The sequence below is a fragment of the Semicossyphus pulcher genome, unplaced genomic scaffold (genome assembly GCF_022749685.1).
Source record: "Semicossyphus pulcher isolate SPU_LCO1_2020_fin unplaced genomic scaffold, fSemPul1.0.p SCAF_16, whole genome shotgun sequence".
Taxonomy (NCBI): Eukaryota; Metazoa; Chordata; class Actinopteri; order Labriformes; family Labridae; genus Semicossyphus; species Semicossyphus pulcher.
The window spans coordinates 23,591,305-23,610,316 of NW_027211670.1; the positions used below are offsets into that span (position 1 = coordinate 23,591,305).

The 19,012-nt window shown below is 42.4% G+C and overlaps 1 protein-coding gene across 1 annotated transcript in view; it reads left to right on the plus strand.

Annotated features, from left to right (window-relative positions):
* Nucleotides 1–1,446: 1,446 nt before the first annotated feature.
* LOC138593624 (TANK-binding kinase 1-binding protein 1-like) overlaps nucleotides 1,447–19,012 on the plus strand; it is a 34,790-nt gene continuing 17,224 nt past the window's right edge. The window contains exons 1-5 of the mRNA XM_069664696.1: nucleotides 1,447–1,686; nucleotides 7,828–7,953; nucleotides 11,289–11,393; nucleotides 15,147–15,294; nucleotides 18,097–18,299. Of these exons, the coding sequence (XP_069520797.1) occupies nucleotides 1,447–1,686; nucleotides 7,828–7,953; nucleotides 11,289–11,393; nucleotides 15,147–15,294; nucleotides 18,097–18,299 (822 nt within the window). The remainder of the gene's footprint in view (nucleotides 1,687–7,827; nucleotides 7,954–11,288; nucleotides 11,394–15,146; nucleotides 15,295–18,096; nucleotides 18,300–19,012) is intronic.

Sequence of the window (19,012 nt, forward strand, 5' to 3'; positions counted from 1 at the left end):
GCTCCAAAATACGACAATCTAGGCACCACTCTAGCGTCCGACTGGCACGTGCAGCAGTCAAGTCAGGGATATTAACGAGGAAACATCCAGTAATAGTTTGCTGACTAACAATCCGTTTTCGTGACTTTTGGGCGTGCAACAATCATTAACATGTGATTAACGTCACGAAAAAGTGGGTTGTTTAGAAAGAATACTTGGTTATGCTTAAGGAGAAGATCATTAAACACCATGTTTGATGTAACTTTTGAACACAAGTTAGGTAACAAACCTTTAGTCTTACTAACTGTCCTTGGTGAAAATCCAACATCTGCTTGACCCATCAATCACTCCTGATCGCCACCACAAGTGGCCTTGCGTGCTCTTCATAACATGACAGCTGACTTCAACACTACATAAAAACAGGAGGACAGCACCGATAAATTTTCCTAGAGGGTTACTTATTTGTCCCAATTAGGGGGCTGCTTCCTTCGAAGGACATATTTGAAGGCTGATTGCGTCACAGCGGCGCGTCAAAGGCTGTCCCATTTTGAAGGCTCCTTCAGATGTGGCTGGCAAATGCGTCCTCCATTTCCTGGGCCATGAAGGATCCATAGGATGCATCCTTCTAATGTGCGCCAATTCAGGAGATGGCGTACTCTTAAACGGCCGAGGAAGTTTTTGGTTTCAACTCAGTCGAATAGCTAGAGAAACAAAGGTTTAAACCAAAAAAGGTTACGTGACAGTAGTTATGATAGCGATTTAGCCAGCTAGCTACCTGTTGCTAGGCGACAGGAGAGCCGTTTGGTGATGCAACGGTAAGGGTGGGTACGAATGACTCATCCTTTGTCTGCATCCTTCACAGACCACGTCCTTTGAAGGATGCAACCTCTGAATTAGGACACAGCCATACGGTAATATTTTAGCCATTGACCAAGCTGCTGCATTTGACAACTCAGAAGTTACAACGGGCAGGTCTGAACGAAACATTCCACTCATTGGACTACTAAAAGAAAACATTTGCTCAATGCTAATCTAATACCCCAAACATGAATAAAAGCAGGATCCAAGCCTACACATAAATATACTCAGTGAGATAATTGATGACTGTCTCTACATGTGAAGTGATACTAAAAGGTAAATCGCTGAGTCATCCGTAAATTTGCTGTCCCTCAGTCTTCCTCTGTTCCCACTTTGCTTTTGAATATTTTACATCGTATGTGCCAGAAAATCCGACTGCTCTCAGCTGAATTCTGCTTTGTTCTTATTTTGTTTGTTGCGATTTGCTGCCTGCTTGATGTTTTTAGCTCTGCTGCAGAAACACTGACAGTCGACCCCCGCTCGAGTTATGAAACGCTGCTGTTATTTTGGACGGTACACTTAATTGAATGGAAACTATTTGGGGGATTTAATAATTAATAAGCAAACCTCTGTCTGTCTGTGTCTGTGCTCAGGTTGAGACTCTGAGTGATGCAGTCTCTGTTCGGCGGAGAGCTGGGGCTGCTGGGAGGAGGCGGCGACGCGGGGGGCCTGAAGGAGGATGGCTGCGGCAGCGTGGCGTGGCACTCCTCCACCCTGCCCGCCGACGATGTCTACTCAGCCTCCCACTTTGCCCTCATCACTGCCTATCAGGACATCAAGACGCGGCTGGCCTGCCTGGAGCGGGAGAACACCAGCATCAAGAGGAAACTCAAGATCTATGAAATCAAGGTGAAGGGTTTTTACTTCAAAGACGGATTACGAAGTCAAATATTCTGCAAAACGAATTATTTCTGTTGTTGTTTTTGTCCTTGTTGGCGAGACAGAAAGTCTCCGCCGCCAACGCGGATAAGGCTAGTTTGTTTTTTGATTTATTGGAGGTCTTTGAAAAGGGCCAATCCACTCACCCATAGCGTTTTCCATTTTTATTGAGGCTGTGAGATTCTAGACGGAGATAAAAGGGAGGAAAGCTTTGGTGGGCTTTGATTCTCAACCAGCAGGGGAATAAACTTCAATGTGGGAAATCTCTCTGCCAGTTTTAAGTTTTAACACGTGGTTAAGTGGGAGACCTGGAAGCACCTCTGCAAATTGAGGTGCTACAAAGAGGTTCGACACACAGACACGGCGTAATGTAGCCGTCTAAACCTTTAAAGTAAGCGTTGAGCCCACTTAAAGCTGGTATTAACACTCAATCTGTCTGGATAATGAGCAAGACATTTATACGCGATATCAACAGATTTTTCCTGCATTGTTATTGAATCTCACGATGACAATTAAGTAGGCAGAGTTGGCAGACTTGTCAACAAACACGGCGTGTCCAAGGTGAGGAGAAGCCACTCTGCTGTCTGCTTTTCTTTTGTAGAAGAAGTGGTTGTCTGCAAAAAATTAAAATAGTCTGAGGATTTTTGTTTAACTTTCTTGAGAAAGGAAAAAGCGGCTGAGTCAGGGAGCCTGTAAAGCTGCAACTATTTCCATTATTCATCCATCTAATGATTATTTTCTCCATGAATACAGTTAGTACATTTGTTAATTTGTAAGTAAAATACAACAATATTTTGGAAAATGGCAAACAACCTTTTATTTGACCAAAGGTTTAAATCTCTAAAGGTGTGTTCAGCCCAAAAGTAAAGCCATTGTTTTGCAAAGTACCTTTGCATAGAAGGTCAATGCAAACCCCCAACAGATGTGAATTTGCACAGAAAATATTGATTGACGCAAGGTGAATCACACGAATAAGCTGCTCTCACTGTTCACTATACACGTTAGCTGAAAAAATTAAACCCAAGTGAGAAATTCACATGACGCCGTTAAGTTTAAGATTTCCCTAAAGTCTTGAGATTGTATTAAAACGGTCAATCCAAACTCAAGCGTTTTAAAGTTGTTTACATGTCTCGCTATGTGAACCGACCTTACAAAGACTGAATCAGACTTTTAACAAATCTATAATGATTCCGTTGTTTCGGCATCTGTTTGATCTGTTTATTGCAATTAAAATCACACTAAATGTATTTATTTTGGGTTCGTACAGCTGTAGAAGAACAACGCAACGTATAGAGCGCTTGTAGTTGGCATCAGCCTCAAGTTGCCGAAAGTGGCAGTAGAGTTATGTGCTATATGCTGGTATAGTTGTTTCATAATATTTGGACAATTAATGAAACTGTTTGGAGAGATTATTGGCGATATTGATGTGGAGTCAGCAGAGAAATGGGGACTGTATATGAAGAATGATCGTGTCAAACGGCTGCACAGAGTTCAAAAGGGCTCATCCAGTGGGTCATGAGAGTTCAGATATTGAAAAGATATTACATGTTTTTATTTTATATTTTATATCCCTCTTAGATCCCAAAGAAAGTCTTTTTCACTGCTTCAAAATGTCCCTCTGGATCTAATGTAATCAAAACATCAGCCGACTTGACGTCAGTGATACCATAAACGTCTCTGCACTCAAGCCAGGCTGGCTGGATCGTCGGCGAAATCAGACTGCTTTTTCGGTTGGATAACAGAGCAGGTGAAGCAGAAATCCACCTCCGAAGTAGTAGCTGGGCCAACAGGCACATATACTGGGGGATTGAGCGTAAAAGGAATAGCGTGGGAGGACAGAAAATGAGCAAAAAAGTGGAAAAATAAGTGGAAACAGGGAGTTAAATGGGCGGAAGGATACTGAGAAAAGCACCGAACAGGGAAGAGAAATGAGCCAGTAAAAGGAGATAATGATGTAAAGAGCTAGGGGAGAGATAAATTGCTGAAATTAAGAACAAAAGACGGATTAAAGAGGGAAAAAAAATCCTTTTTTACAATCATTAGTCTTTGGGTGTTCTAGTTATTCTAGGAATTATATGGTGAGGAAGCAGAAATGTGAGCAGAAACTTTCCCCTCCGTTTGTGTTGCCTCGTTTTACTTCGGGTACATGAGGATGCTTGTTTTTGTCGGAGAGAACAAAAGCTTCAAGTTATCAAAAAGTTATGAAAGAGGCTGCTGTTACTTGAAATGCTGAGGAAGACAATTGCAGAAAAAAGATGCTGCTGATACTCTGAATCTTATGTGATGTTGTCTGCTTAACCGGTAGCTGCACAAAACTTTGGTTTTGGGTGGCTTGCATCAAAATAGATAAGTGCAGGTGTGTGATGTTTTTGTTGGATCTAAAAAGATATTTTACGATTGAACTAAAGAATCAGAGAGATGAAAAGTGCAGATTGTTTGAATAGGGCTGTGCCCAATCCAGTCAGCTGAATCAGATTTGTCAATGCAGAAAAATGACTAATAGTTCAGCACTTAACAAAACTCTCTTCTCAGCCTACGTGAGTATCACTTTGTTAAAATAGCCTACATTGAAAACATGAATAGCTTACTCTTTCTTAGTGTGTCAAATCACGTAATTGTTTTCCCCCTGCTACATCATTTTACCAGTTGAAGGATTTCAGGTAACGTTAGCGACATCTCAGTGTGCAGCAGAGCTAGCCTCCTCGAAAGAGCATGAAAGTCATGATTTTTCACTTACAACTGATTCAGTCAGTGTTTTTACTGTCTTTTATTACCCAGTCTGATAGTGTCGGAGAGGTGGAGATCTCTAGACATAGTTATTTTGGCCAAAACCTTGTAAAAGACAAACACTAGCCTAAAAACCTAAAAACTTAGCACCGTCAAATAAGCTAGCGACAGCTCTGCTTGCAGACCCTCTTAACGTCCTGTTGGCTGAGTATCATGTTTTACCAAGCATGCTGGTTGTCAATCAGACATTATAACATTTTCAGCTGACTACTTTCTTGGTCTTTCAAGTCATATCACTGTCTTGTTTTACTGTATAACTTCACCGGATGAAGATTTTAGTCAGGTAGAGAGCTAAAGTTGGCATTAACTCGGCCCTGAGCCAAGCTAGCCCTTCCAAAGAGTGTCGGAGAGACACAGATTATTAACTTGAAACTGCTTTATTCTGTGCGTTTACTGGTTTTACTTTACCTGGTCTGTTTCAGGGGGAATTCTGCCTTGGTAAAAACTTAATGAATGATGAACACCAAAGGAATCCTATCCTAAAAACAAGTTGAGCCCAGTCAAATAAGCTAACGTTAGCTCTGCTCATCTGATAGCCTATACGAGTCCCATGTTTTATGGTACACACACTGTCAACCGTAGATTAAAATATTATCAGCCAACTAATTAATTAATGCTTCAAGTTATTGTGTTCTTTAAATATATTTTTTTACCATATGAGGTATATTAGTCAGCCATTGGAGTAAGTTAGCTTGGCCCACAGCTTAGCTAGCCTCTAAAAATAGCTTCGGAAACACAGCTATTAAATTTGTGGTTGATTCAGTATTTTCACTGGTTTTAATGACCGAATCCTTGTTTTTGAGAGGTGGAGACCACAGTGGATGTAGGGCTGTCAGTTAAACGATGAACACTGAAGGAATCTTAACCAAAAAAAAAACAAGCTGGGCACCAACTAACAAGCTAACGCCTGTCTGCCTGCAGCCCCTCCTGACGTCCTGAAAACGGCAAAGAAGAGAACAATGTTTTTTCTAAGAATAATTTTAGCAGTTTGTGTTTTTTTAAAGAGCAAGGGAACTCAGTGAACACCTTGTTAATTTAAAAAAAGCTTCAGAGAAATACTGATTTAATAACTTGAAACTTCTTTATTCTGTGTTTTTACCCGTTAAAATCACCAGGTCTGTTTGTTTTGAAGAGGAGACAACCGCCCTGCATTATTCAACTCCCGGTACAAACTTTGTGACTGGTGAACTCTGAAGGTCTATTTTCAGACTTGGTATTTAAAGTTTAAAGCCTGCTATGCTGTTGCTCCTGTATTTCTCTGTGTACAGTGACACAGCTAAAAAACATGAGTGCAGTGATTCTACTGACAAAGTGACTGATGTATTGAATCCTTTTAGGCTGCCCTAAGTTTGACTTTGTCTGTCTCTCCTGACATACCTCAGGTGTAAGTGCAGGAATCCTGCATCCTTTTAGCTGCTTAGCAGCTGTAACTGGAGGCTGCCACATTGCTGTTGACTGTTTGCAAGGGATAGTTTGTTCAGGACCTAATCCCAGAGAAACAGGTGTTGATTTTTCTGAGAGCAGGTGCAATTGCTGGCTGTTTGGAATGGGAGTTGTCACACCTGTGCATCTGTAAATACAGCATGCACCTATTTTTATCTTTAGGTAATCAATCAATATTGACTCCTGAAATCCCCATGTGGAAAGACCCTTTGCCCTATTGAACATTCTGGGTTATTTTCTGTTATTTAAAGCTTTTTGTTGAGGAGTTGTAAGTGTTGCTGCAGGCTTTCTCCAGACACAAGAAGCCCCAGTACAGCTGCTGTAATGATGCAGATGGAAGTGCTTCCTGCAGCTTTGAACATGAGTTGAAGTGAGGTTGTTCTCCAGTTTAGAGCTCCTGATGCTCGGCAGAGTGAGAATTCTCGGGCCCCCTGGGGGGTTCACCCATGTTGAGAACATTTACTGTTAAACTGAGCAGAGAGAGGTGTTCTGCTAAATGGAAAAGGGTTGTTTGCTCCTCAAATAGACATTGCATCAGCTGCAATGGCTTCAAACAGAAAATGAAAAACCCTCCCTGCTTACGTTAGGCACTCTAAATGTAAATGTGTTCATTTAGGTTAACCCACATGCCGTTATATAACTTGTCTTCTGTGTTTTCTGTCACTGGATTCGGCTTCCAAGTAACAATTCAACACCATAACTCGACACGTTGTTTACTTCAAAACAAGAGGAAACGTCGCCCAGACCGTGAACACATATTCTACAGATCGATGGTTACACAATCAGTCTTATGCAAAATCGTAGCTGCATGTAATGCAAGTACTTCTATTTCCATGCAATGCTGTTGCATCATAATGCACTTCTGTATCTACAATCCATAACATGTTGTCCTTTATGAATGATGAGTTGAAATGAGGCAATAACAATCTATTTGTAATTTTATTAGGGCTTTAAAAGAATATTGATACACTTGACTATCACTATATTATGTTCTGTGATACTGTAAGATGATCAAAAACACCACATGGATTTTTAATTATTAGTTTACATGCAATGTATTTAGTGAAATAGGAAAACCTTCCTCAGTCTGCACAAAAATAGAGCGATGATGTTTGATGTTGCAGAGTGAAAAATGCAAATCCCACTGATCTGATTGCATTAAATGTTATTTATAAATTAGAAAAAAAGAAAATATCAGTTTGATAACAGTGTCGCAATATAATGAATTGTAACACTGTATCGTGATACATATCGTACCGTAGACAGCCCTGATATTTAGATTTTTCTTATTGTCAAAAAACCCACAAAAGGGCAAATCTCATGTATTTTTTTAAGATTGTTTAGAAGATTAAAAATAGCAGATCACACTATTCTGGTAACCCTTATATTTAAGATATTGTGATTAGCCTAAAAACATTAAAGTGATCATTGCAGCAGCCGCTCTTTAGCCAGGGTGATTCAGAAAAAAACTATTTATCATACTCGAAGGTTTTGAGAGGAAAGACAAAAGAAGTGACAGATTGATCGATGGACAAAAAGTCTCGTCAAATTTTTGTCAGCTAAAAACAGGGAGTACAGTTAAAGAGACTTGCTATGTAAAGTCACTAAAAAAATAAAATCTAGTTCATGAGAAAAAACACATGACTTTAACTCGATAGTGATATCTGGGCCAAACAGAAGTTGGATGCCAGATGAATTTTTAATGATCCCAGAGTGAAATCATCAAAAAATCTCACAATACAGCCGCAGAAAGAAGAATAAGCAAACAAACAAAATGACAAATAAGCAAAAAGAGTTTATTCACCGTATGTTCTTCTTCTTTCTACTTTTCCTTATTAATTTGTCTAACTCTTTAATGCTGTTTACTTCCCTCTGCTGCAGTTCCCTATGATCAGCGAGTTCGGGGACAACACAAACTCCTACTGCTCCTTTGAGAGCAAAGAGACGGCGCTGCTGCACTCGGAAAATGGCAACCTGCAGCAGAGAGTCAACGTCCTGACCCACGAGGTGAGAAAGGAGACGAGGAGACGAGTGGGAGGGAGGCGAGAGGCAGGAAGGATGAAATAAGAGCAAAATCCACAAATTAATTTCCTTTTTTCTTTTTAAACACACTTATCACACCAAAGCTTTTTCAGTTCTTTAGTTCTGCAGAAATCCCTGCCTGCTTGTGCATTAATTGAATTACTAGTGAATGTAGGCCAACCCTGGTGGACGTTCGCTGAAAGACATCCAGAACTAATTAAGCACTAAAGCTGCTGCCCAAGCAGAATTACACAGACTGGATGTTTTTTAAGAAACCGTCCAACGAGCAGTGTGACATGGGATTTTCACGCTGGTGCTCTATTTCGGAGAGGCAGCGGAGTAATTGGGACCAAACCTGGCCAAGATTTAGCTGAATGTGTGCACGTTAAGAAAGATTTAAATGAGAAAATGTGTCATTTTCCAACACATTTTGTAATTAATTGGCGTGTTTCAATGCGGTAGGATACAGACAAGGTGTTTGCATGCTGAATACAAGCAGTATTTCAAATGAGGCAGGACTAAGAATTAGCCTTTATTCTGCAAACTTGAGTCCAAAAATGCAATGCTACTGTTTCTGAGCCTCAGAAATAGGAGTGAGAAACAACTGACACAGGAAGGAAAGAGGTAAAACACTAAGCAGCAGCTGCTTTAAAAAAAGGAAAAAAAAGAGCTGGGGTGGAAGAACGATAGAAAGAGGAAGGAAATAGTTTGCAGGAGCAGCAGGAACGATTAGCGCAGGACTCACAAGGTCACACGGCTCTGACACCGGCCGTTCAGAGCGATGGAATGTGCCACGGCTCACTGAGCACGCTCTGTAGGGACACAACCCTCCCCAAACCAGACACACAAATCTGATCCCCTTTACTTTGGTGACTTGCAGTTATCAGGGAGAAGTAGAAGAATGTACTTTCTATCAGTGAAGGCATTAAAAAGCAAAAAATGGTGTTAATGTTCTATTAATAAATATCAACTGTACATCTACTCCTCACATGCTGCCTGACTCATGTAACAGCCAAGGCTAATAACTGAGCATATGTGGAGATTTCTTTAGGGAACATACTGTACACCATTAAGCAATATCAACGGACACAACAGCCTTAAAGTGGGTCCTGCTTTATAATAAGACCATCTTTGTGGAACCAATTTCTGAGCACTTTATTTTTGCGTTTGAAATCTCATTGTAAATGAGGTGGCAAATAACTGCAGAGAGCGGGGGGAATGGGGAGACGTGCAGCGCATTTACACCCGGTGGGACCCTTAGCAGGAAAATCTGTCCGTGATGACATCATAGAACGGTCCCTCGTTGTCATTCTTATTCTATTAAGTCATTTGGAGGCAGAACGTGTCCTTGGCAAAGTCCAACACATGAGGAAATAACAGCAACTCGATCCAGTGCAGCTGAGGCTGAGAAGAATTCCAGTTTGTTGCACTTTTGGATACTGGATGGGATATTTTCTATTCAATTGCACTAATGAAGGTAACTTATGGAAGTAGTATTGACTGCGGAAATCCTACAATTACTCCACTAACATTGTTTTTATTTATCAATAAAAGACAAAGGAACAATTTCCAGCCTACAAATAAGTTTGATTTTTGGCTATTTTCTCGCACAATCATCGGCTCAGCGTCAGATAAGTCATCTAATGCTGAGCTTGGTGAATGGCCTTTTGTATCTCCAAGGTGAACATTTTCCATAACTGCTTTTAAATATGACAATTTTTTTGCTGTTGTTAAAGCTCCTGTGAGGAGTTTTTCTCTGGTTATGAATCAGACTGAAATTAATTCTGATGATTCTTTATGAGCTACAAGAGCAAACCAGACCATCAGAGACAAGATTGATTATTTCTGTATAGTTATTTTTAATGCATGAAACTGCTGGCGGGGAGTAGGTGTCAGACGAAGCGATTAACTGCTCGCTGCCTTTGTTTACATTTTCCAGGGCAAAACATTTGAAGGGAGTGATGCATATGACTGTTACAGAAAGAATATTTTTTGTTAAAAAACACCACTTAAGCATGTACAGAATCCACAGGGGGCGCCAAAATCAACACAAACCGAAAGTTCCTCACAGCAGCTTTAAGGCAACTACAGAATCATTAGCTGTCATTAACCTCAGCGTTACTTTGTAAACTGACAGAAGGCCCGCCTCTCCTTTCATCCAATTGGACAATGACAAAAAAATGATTGTGCCCCTTCCCCTTAAACAGCCTGAGTACGTCACTGCTGCGTGCTACATACTTTTAGGGCAGCATCAAATGTAAAGTATGCTAACGCAGGGATGATGCTGTTGTGCTTTCTTCTTCTGTTACTGTTTTAATGGCACCCAACTGTAGAGCTAACACCACCTGCTGTTTATTAAATTATTTGCATTTTTTTGTGGGCTGATTTTCTTAAATTCATTTCTTTGCAGGGGATTTAGAAACCCATGTTCCACGGTGCACGTACAGTTACAAAAGAATAATTGAATTAAACGATCTCATAAAAACTAGGCCACAGAAAGCAACCAATCCCTCGCAGTGTCTGGATTGAAGTGAAGATTTAAACCGTAGTAATGTGAACATTTTTAGATTTTTTGGTCAGGTCTTATGCGTGCATGCGCCTATTTTCAGAAATCCCGCTCTGCAGTGATCCAGCTGTCCTCAGTCACGATGCTGTTGACAAGCCGTCCTCACCTTGGTGCCAGTTTTCTTCAAGCATATGTTACCATAGACACGCTGAATAGGCCTCACCGCTCCGTCACACAGCTCTGATACACCTCTTTGTCCTCGCCTGCTCTCTGTTTATCTCACTCCCTTGCAGCTGCTCCCACTCTTATTCTCTGCGTTATCTATCGTGGCCGTATTCTCCAACAAAAAGCATAAGAACTAAAAAAATATATATAACACATCTCTGCGTCCTCGCCTGCTCTGAAAATCTCTACATTTTACTCGATTTGGCTCGTGTCGCCGCCCTCGGATCAGTCGAAAAGTCTGATCATTGCATCCAGTCACATCGCCGCCTTCTTATGTCACAGTGTGAGGAGGATAAATCAGCAAGAGATCAAGAGAATCATGATGTGGAAGATGACTTTTGAAACATGATTTATCCATTTGCTGAAACGAGGGAGGCTCTGTTATGCGCATGCTGAGGTGTCAGGATTTCGGTGTCCTAAATTTGCTTCGTTACGTAACATTTTCTTAAGAGACACATTTGATGAGCCTCAAACTGAAAGTTTGGTGTGTTCTTTTCCTTTCTGTCTCTTTTTGTGAGGAAGTTTGAAAACTGACAAAAAGGGAAAAAGTAAATGTATGTCAATGTTTTTTCTCTGTATCTCGCTTCAGCTCCAGAAGAGGAAGGAGCGAGAGGAGCAGCTGGAGGATGTGATCCAGGCCTACGAGAAGATCCACATGGAGAAGAGCAACCTCCAGAGGGACCTCGACAAGATGGTCAGAGATTACTCACTTCGCCGCTCTCTGCTTTCGTTACTTTATAGTAGATTTTACACTTGAGCCATATGGTTCATTTATAATGCATTTTTACAGCTTCACAATCTACAATCCACTTAATTTATATAGCACATTTTAAAAAACATCAAAGGAAGTGCTGCACAATGAAATTAAAAATAAATAACTGTAAAATGCATAGAAAGATTAACAGCACATAGAATGACAGACAAAGACCATAAAAACTGTCATGCTGGGTTAAAAGCCAAAGAATAAAAGTAACTTTTAAGTTGGATTTAAAAGTAGGTAAGGTCTTAAAGATGAGGGGGAGCTCGTTCCATTATTTGGGGGTCACCGCTGAAAATGCACGGTCACCCCTGGTTTTCAGCCTCGTCTTAGGAACAACAAGAAGCAGCTGATTAGCGGACCTCACAGACCTCGAGGGGTTATAAACATGCTGGAGGTCAAAGATGTACTGAGGTTCTTACCCATTTAAAGATTTAAAAACGAACAATAAAATCTTAAAATTAATCCTAAAACGAACAGGGAGCCAGTGGAGGAAGGCCTGGATGGGGGTTATGTGTTCTCGCTTACTGGTGCCTGTTAAAAGTCAAGCAGCAGCATTTTGGACTGTAAGTGTGCAAGAGAGGCCTGGTTAACGCCAACATAAAGAGCATTACAGTAGTCCAAACGAGTAGAGATAAAAGCATGAATCATTCGCTCAAAATCTTTAAAAGATAAAACCGACTTAATCTTCGATAAAAGCCTCAAATGATTTTACACCAAGGTTGCTAACCGTGGGTTTTACATATGATTGAAGGGCGCCCAGGTCCATAGGAGGAGCATCACAGGCACCACTTCGTCCAAACACCATAACTTCAGTTTTACTTTCATTAAAGTTTAGAAAATCTAAGGCTAACCAGGCTTTGATGTCCTTCAGACACTCCAGCAATGGCTACATGGTCGGTAAATTTGCGAGTCATCTGCATAAGGTGGTAAGACATGCCATGCTTTTTGAAAATCAGACTCAGAGGGAGGAGGTAAAGGGAAAAAAGAATGGGCCCAAGAATTGAACCTTGGGGCACTCCACATGGTAGAGGGGCAATAGAGGATGAAGAGTCACCTAGTCTGACTGAGAAACATCTCTCAGACAAATAAGACCTGAGCCACTTTAAGGCTGTACCCTTTAGACCCACACAGTGCTCTAGGCGAGAAGAGTTGTGAGGTCAACCGTGTCAAAAGCAGCAGTTAGCTCTAAAAGCATAAGAAGGGCAGAGTCACCAGATTCAGTAGCTAAAAAAGATCATTAAAAAAGTGCAGACTCTGTGCTGTGAAAAGCTTTAAAACCAGAAACCTGGAAGATCTCAAGAATACCATGTAAATCTAAAAAGGTCTGCTGACAGGGGCCGAATATAACATGTAAAACTCATGAACATCACACGCAATGAAATGACTGTTTAAGTCTCCAAACACACTGTTTCTGGACAACCTTGTGCATATGATTCTGAACGTTTGGTTTAATTCGTTTTTCGGGTTTAACAGGCAAACAGGAACACAGAGAGGATCCAAATGCAGACTGTGACAGCATTGCAAGTAGAGAACAAATACTCCAGCACAAAAAAAGGGCCAAGGCTTATGTTGTGTGATGAAGGCAAAGTTTGAAACCAGGATAGACGACCATTGCAGGCAAACTAATCCAAGGTGCAGGCAGAAAATCAAGGACAAAGCCAGGCAGGGGACGGTAGAAAGAAAAGCATCGGACTACAAATCAGAAGGGTTACACACGAAGAGAGGCTGAAATGTGTGGCACAAAGCATGAAGACAAACTGGCCCAGGGTGAAAGAGAAAAACCAGGCTGCAACCCAATTCTCCCACCCCTCAAACCTTTGAGGGTGGTACGCCCGGTTTCTCTTGGGGATGTAGGAGAAGTGGTCATCTAGCCCTCCAATTGGCGCTTCAACTTCAGGTGTGAGCACCGAACCAAGTGGTAGAAGAATACTCCCAGAATGATTTGCAATTTAAGGTAGTGTAACATGAAACACCGGCTACCATTGTGTGTTTATTTATTTTGGTCAAGTCGCCAGAGAATGTTTTTACGTGTGTGTGGATATCTGCCAAAGGTTTTTAAGCAATCCGTGTGGACGAGACTGGAGTCGTTCATACAAAATTTAACATCTTTGCATATACTGCAAGTGGCGATGGAACGTGTTTGCGTATTAAGCTTAAAGTACCTTAAAACAGCAGACACTTGGGGTGCTGGTTTAGCTCAGTTGGTAGAGTAGGCGGCCCACATACAGAGACCGCCGTCGACAGGCTCGCAGGTTCAACACCTGCCCTCGGCTCGCTGCTGCACGTCATCAAACAATATTTCCCGTCTCTCTTCAACTGTCCTATAAATAAAGTGAAAAATAACCTTTAAAAAAAGAGGGACACTTAAGCTCCCTTCGTCTACCTTTGAGCAAAATTGAAACCCGACCAAATGACCCACTAAGAGCCCGTAGACGCTGAATACAGCAGCTCAGTATTGCCCCCATCGTCACCTGAACCCAGCCAACCAATGTTGGATATCAGAATCGGTGCATCCAATCATGAGATGCTTCTAAACAAACAAAGCATTACATCTCAACTTCTCCTAATTAGCTCATTAGGAAATATTTAACACTACAGAAGAATTCAGTCTCTTTGACTGTGTTTGACTTCATTTCTCACCAAAGTTATCGCCTTCTGTGCAAACTTATTTCATCCCCCAAAGATACGAAAAGTTCCACCATTTCAAAACACTTTAAAAGCTTTTGGACAGTCGTGTGAAACTGTAACAATCTCATTTCTTTCTGTAACAAATCAAAGTCGATCCAGTCCAGGTAGAGGCTTCCAACTGAACAGATTGTCTGGCTGCTCTTGTGCGGATCCCCTCTGTGATAATAAACCGTCTCATATGAGAGTGGAGTCCATTGAGCGGCTCGTGCCGAGCAGAATCAGCAGTTTTCTGCCGTCAGAGTGATTAAGAGATGAGGTGGGCCAAACTGCCACCTGCCAGGGATTGATACAGTGTCAATGTCACCAGAGGCGGAGACTGCGATCGGTAATGCAGCGCCAAATACCTGCTGGGCCTAATTGACCTTTAACCTTCCAGCAGTGAGGATTGTTCTTCCATATTTTCAGGAAGGCTAACAGACGCCACCCTTGACTTCCATCTCACTGGTCAATGTATGGATATAAATAGAAGCATAAATAACCCTGACAAAGATCCGTCTGCGCTATAGGGAATGATGCAACTCAATTAAGTGAAACTACAGGTGCACATATAACAGTCCTGTCCATCCATGGTCTTTATTTGTCCAGCTAACTTGTCAGTACATTGAGAGATGACAGAAACAGAACAAAATGCCTTGGTTGTGTAAACTCATACTTGGCCAGTAGAGCTGATTTCTCGGACACGTCAAGATGATTTAATATCTCTTGTGATCTGTTCTGAAACATGCATAGAGCTCCTGATGTTGTTTTTCTATGTGAGTGCCAAGTTGGACCGTGTTTTCTGCTTGTCCAAAGATCTTTGTTGAATATTGGAAGATCTCAAATACCATTGCCTGGTTGCAAATATCACTTCTCTCGTATCAGCGCCAAGAAACGAACCTCAATTAGTCACAGATATTCAGAAGTCTTGGACATATAAAAAAACTGGCTTTTCGTAGTTACAAAGAAATGTATTTGACATCTATATGAATATTGTAATTCACTGAAACTGTGTGATTGCAGACGAGCCTGGTGGAGAAGCACGTGGAGCGCATCCTGGGCCTGGAGTCGGCTCTGAGGCAGAGGGAGAGCTCGATGCAGAAACTCAACATGCAGCTGCACAGCAAAGACATGCAGTACCTGCAGCTGCACGCCGGCCCGGACGCACACAGTGAGTGACTGTTATCACTCAGGATGATTAGACTAGTTTAACTGTATACTGTAGTTTAACACTGTGATGTAACAATACCTCCAACACGCTCTGTTACCACCGTTACCATCTGTGAACGAGCTGTGTCACTATGGTCCTTCCTTCTCTCCATGTTTTTTATTTATCTGTCCATCCATTGATCTATTAATCTGTCCGCCCATCTATCCATCCATCGATGTCTCCATCTATCCTTCAGTCCGTCCATCATCTATCCTTCCTTCCATCGTCTTTCCATCGGTCCCTCTATCCTATTATCCATCAATCCATCTATATCTGTCTCTATCTATCAATCTATCACTCCATCTGTCTCTCCATCTGCCTGTCCATGTATGCGTCTTTCCATCTATCAGTACGTCCATCCATTTAATCCTCCGTCTAACAGTCCAACCATCCTCCATCTATCCATCCATTGGTATATTCATCTATCCCTCCCTTTGTCCACCCATCCACCTATTTATCCATTAATACACCTTTGTATCCATCTGACTGTCCCTCCGTTCATCTATCTACCAATCCATCTATCATCCATCAGTCTCTCCATCCATCCATCTGTCTATCCACCCATCCATCTATCTTTCATCAATCTCTCCATTTATCCGTTCATCCATCCACCTTTTCATCCGTCCGTCCATCCTTTAAAACTCCTTGATTCCCTTTATCTGTGTTACTGTACTGTCTGTGTCTCCATCTTTAATCAGATCCAACTCTCTGTCCGTTCAGCGTTTTAATTGAGGTCAGGTTCATCTTTGAGCCACTCTGACTTTTTGTTCCAGCTCTCAAGTCGGTCACAGTCGCAGAAACAGAGACCTCCAATCTACGAGCCGATGCTGGTGATTGAAATTCAATCAGTGTGCTTCAGAAACATTCAGAGAGAAGCGCCTGCTTCTGTAAACTGAAGGATTTCTCTCTGTTATTCAGCCTGTTGCTTCCATCTGTACTGCTGACTGGTCTCTATTGTGATCAGTCGGCTTCACCAAATGCTTCAAAATCTGTGAGATAATTCGACTCATCACAGTGCAAATTAATCTCAGTATCAGGAATGTGCTAAAGTTTCAAAGATGCTTCAAACGAGGAAGGTCAACTGCTTTGACTTCATTTCTGAGAGCGAAGCTTTCGATTTACCAGACGATCAACGTTCCAACACTCACCTGTGCTCGTGAGCTTTGGGTAGTGACCCAAAGAATGAGGTCGCGGATACAAGCAGCCGTAATTAGGATGTCTGGGCTCAGCCTTATAGATAGGATAAGGAGCTAGGGCATCCGAAGGGAGCTCGAGTAGAGCCGCTACTCCTTCGCATCGAAAGGAGCCAGTTGAGGTGGTTCAAGCATCTGATTAGGATGCCTCCTGGGCGCATCCCTGTGGAGGTTTTCTGGGCACGTCCAACAGGGAGGAGACCACCGGGCTGACCCAGAGCTCGATGGATGGATTATATATCCCATGTGGGGCTCAATCCGAATGTTGGTGGTTTGATCCCTGACTGCTACAGTCACATGTCCAAGTGTCCTTGGGCGAGACGCTGGACTCCAAATTGCTCCCGATGACATAACCATTGGGACTGAATGGGCATAGATCTGATTGGAGATTGGAACTTAGGCCTTTGCCATCAGTGTGTGCATGTGTGTGTGAATGGGTGAATGTGACTTGGAGTGTAAAAATATATAAGTAAGTACAGTCCATTTACCATTCACCATCTGGCCAGGGAACGCCTCGTTTCTGGGGAGAGGGACGTCTGGGTCACCTTGCACAGGCTGCTGCCACCGAGGCCTGGCCCCAGATAAGAGGAAGAAAATTAATGGATGGACGGACGGATCTCAGCGAGAAAGCAAATTCCCTCTTTTTTGCAGCTTTTCTCAGTTTCTTTGGCAGATTTCTCAGACATTTCTCAGCTCTGAAGAAGCAAAAAAACCTCATACATGCAGCAAAACACTATATTTTACCTACAAACGGCTGTGACTCACCCAAGACCTCTGATTTCGGTGAGTAACAGCCTTTGGGCCACCAAAATAACATGTCCGGTTTTAAAAGGAGGTGAAGGAATGAAAGGAAAAGCATGTGAATAAAACCTGAGAATAGATTTACATCTCAGATTTTAAAACCAAAACAGACGCAGCGAGTGAGCAGCTGCCCTCGTTCTCAAACAGCAGCACAGAAGTCCAGATGAAATATGCAGTCGAGTCTTTAAGAGGAGCCGGTAGATGCTTAACCCTGGCCTCTATAATAACGTGGGTGGCTGATGGAAACATAGAAGAACAGATGCCTCTGTGGAGGGTATACCTTGATGAAGAGGCGGCATACATTAGCATAGACATTAAACTCTCGCATATGATGGAAAAAGGGGTGCAGAAGTGGCTAATTTTTTATAATGGTTTGAAAGCTTGCACTGTTGATTAATAAGTGTTTGTGTAAATGAATGAGGGTGATTGTGAGAAGTCTCCTGTAGTGCAGACTGTGCACAGTATGTGTGCACCTGTGACTGCACGTATGAGTGTACTGATGAGGAGGAGGAGGCGGGAGGAGCGGAGAGAGAAAAGATGCTCCTGCTGCGCTGCTACACTGTCTTCTGGCTCAAGGACTGAGTGTGTGTGAGCGGGGCTGAATCACCAACATGCCCACACAGGTACACGCTGAAAGATGCTGGCCTTGGAAGAAGTCTTTTGCTCTTTGATACTCATCTATTGTACAACAGCGATGAAGAGAAGAGCGCTGCATTAGTCAGGGCCGAAAGCGATGAAAGGTTTATGTGTTCATATTTTCTTCCCCCAGTGCTGGATTGTCCCGCCATGACCCTGCAGAGCTCCCGTAGCCTGGACGCCCTGTCCGACCTGAAGCTGCAGCGGCTGGAGGCGGAGCTCGAGGGGGCGCGGCATGAAGCCCAGGGGGCGTGTCAGCGGGAGGAGGAGATGAAGGGGGAGTGCGAGAGGCTGAAGGAGGAGATGAGGATGCTGCAGAACAGCCAGAGGGAACGGGTCAGTGTTGGTTTGTTTAAGCGTGCATGAGGCGCCACGTGGGTGGAGCTTAATGGCATCTATTTCTCCAAATCTGCACATGCCAACTAATTAATAATTACGGCATGCTTTAATCAATATCTTTAGAGCAATAATGTGTCAAATAACAATGTGAATCAATGAAGAATGACTCTAAAAGGTTGGTGAGAGTTCTCCAAAACAGTCAGGACAGCTAACAATAAGCTGAAGTCAGTCAGGTTATTTAAAGCCGCTGCAGCTGCAGATACAGACGTTGTTTGTATAGTCGCTTTATGTTTCAGAAAAGAACCTGGTGAAGGCAAAAAAAACTATATAAATCAATTGTGACAGGCTGCAACCCACAACACACACATTACTAATGCAGAATATTCCAGTATAAGCATACTGTACAGTTGTGAGGGATCCTCGTCCGCACCTGCTCACAGTGACGGCCTTCCTACAACCATGTCGGCGATGATGGACAGTGTTATTCAGACAGCTTTAAAGCACCAGAGGGGGGGCATATATTTCTGTCATGGCTGTCTCTGGTGGGACACAAATCCCTGACCTTGACAGTTCAGCGTGGAGCTGAAGGCAATGAGCTGAGCAGGGACTAAAGATCCCAACACAGAGTCAGGCTCCAGCAAGGACATGTCAGTGGACTGCAGATCCTGTTTAATATGCAGCCACAGTTTTGTCCATTAGTGCTGCACCCT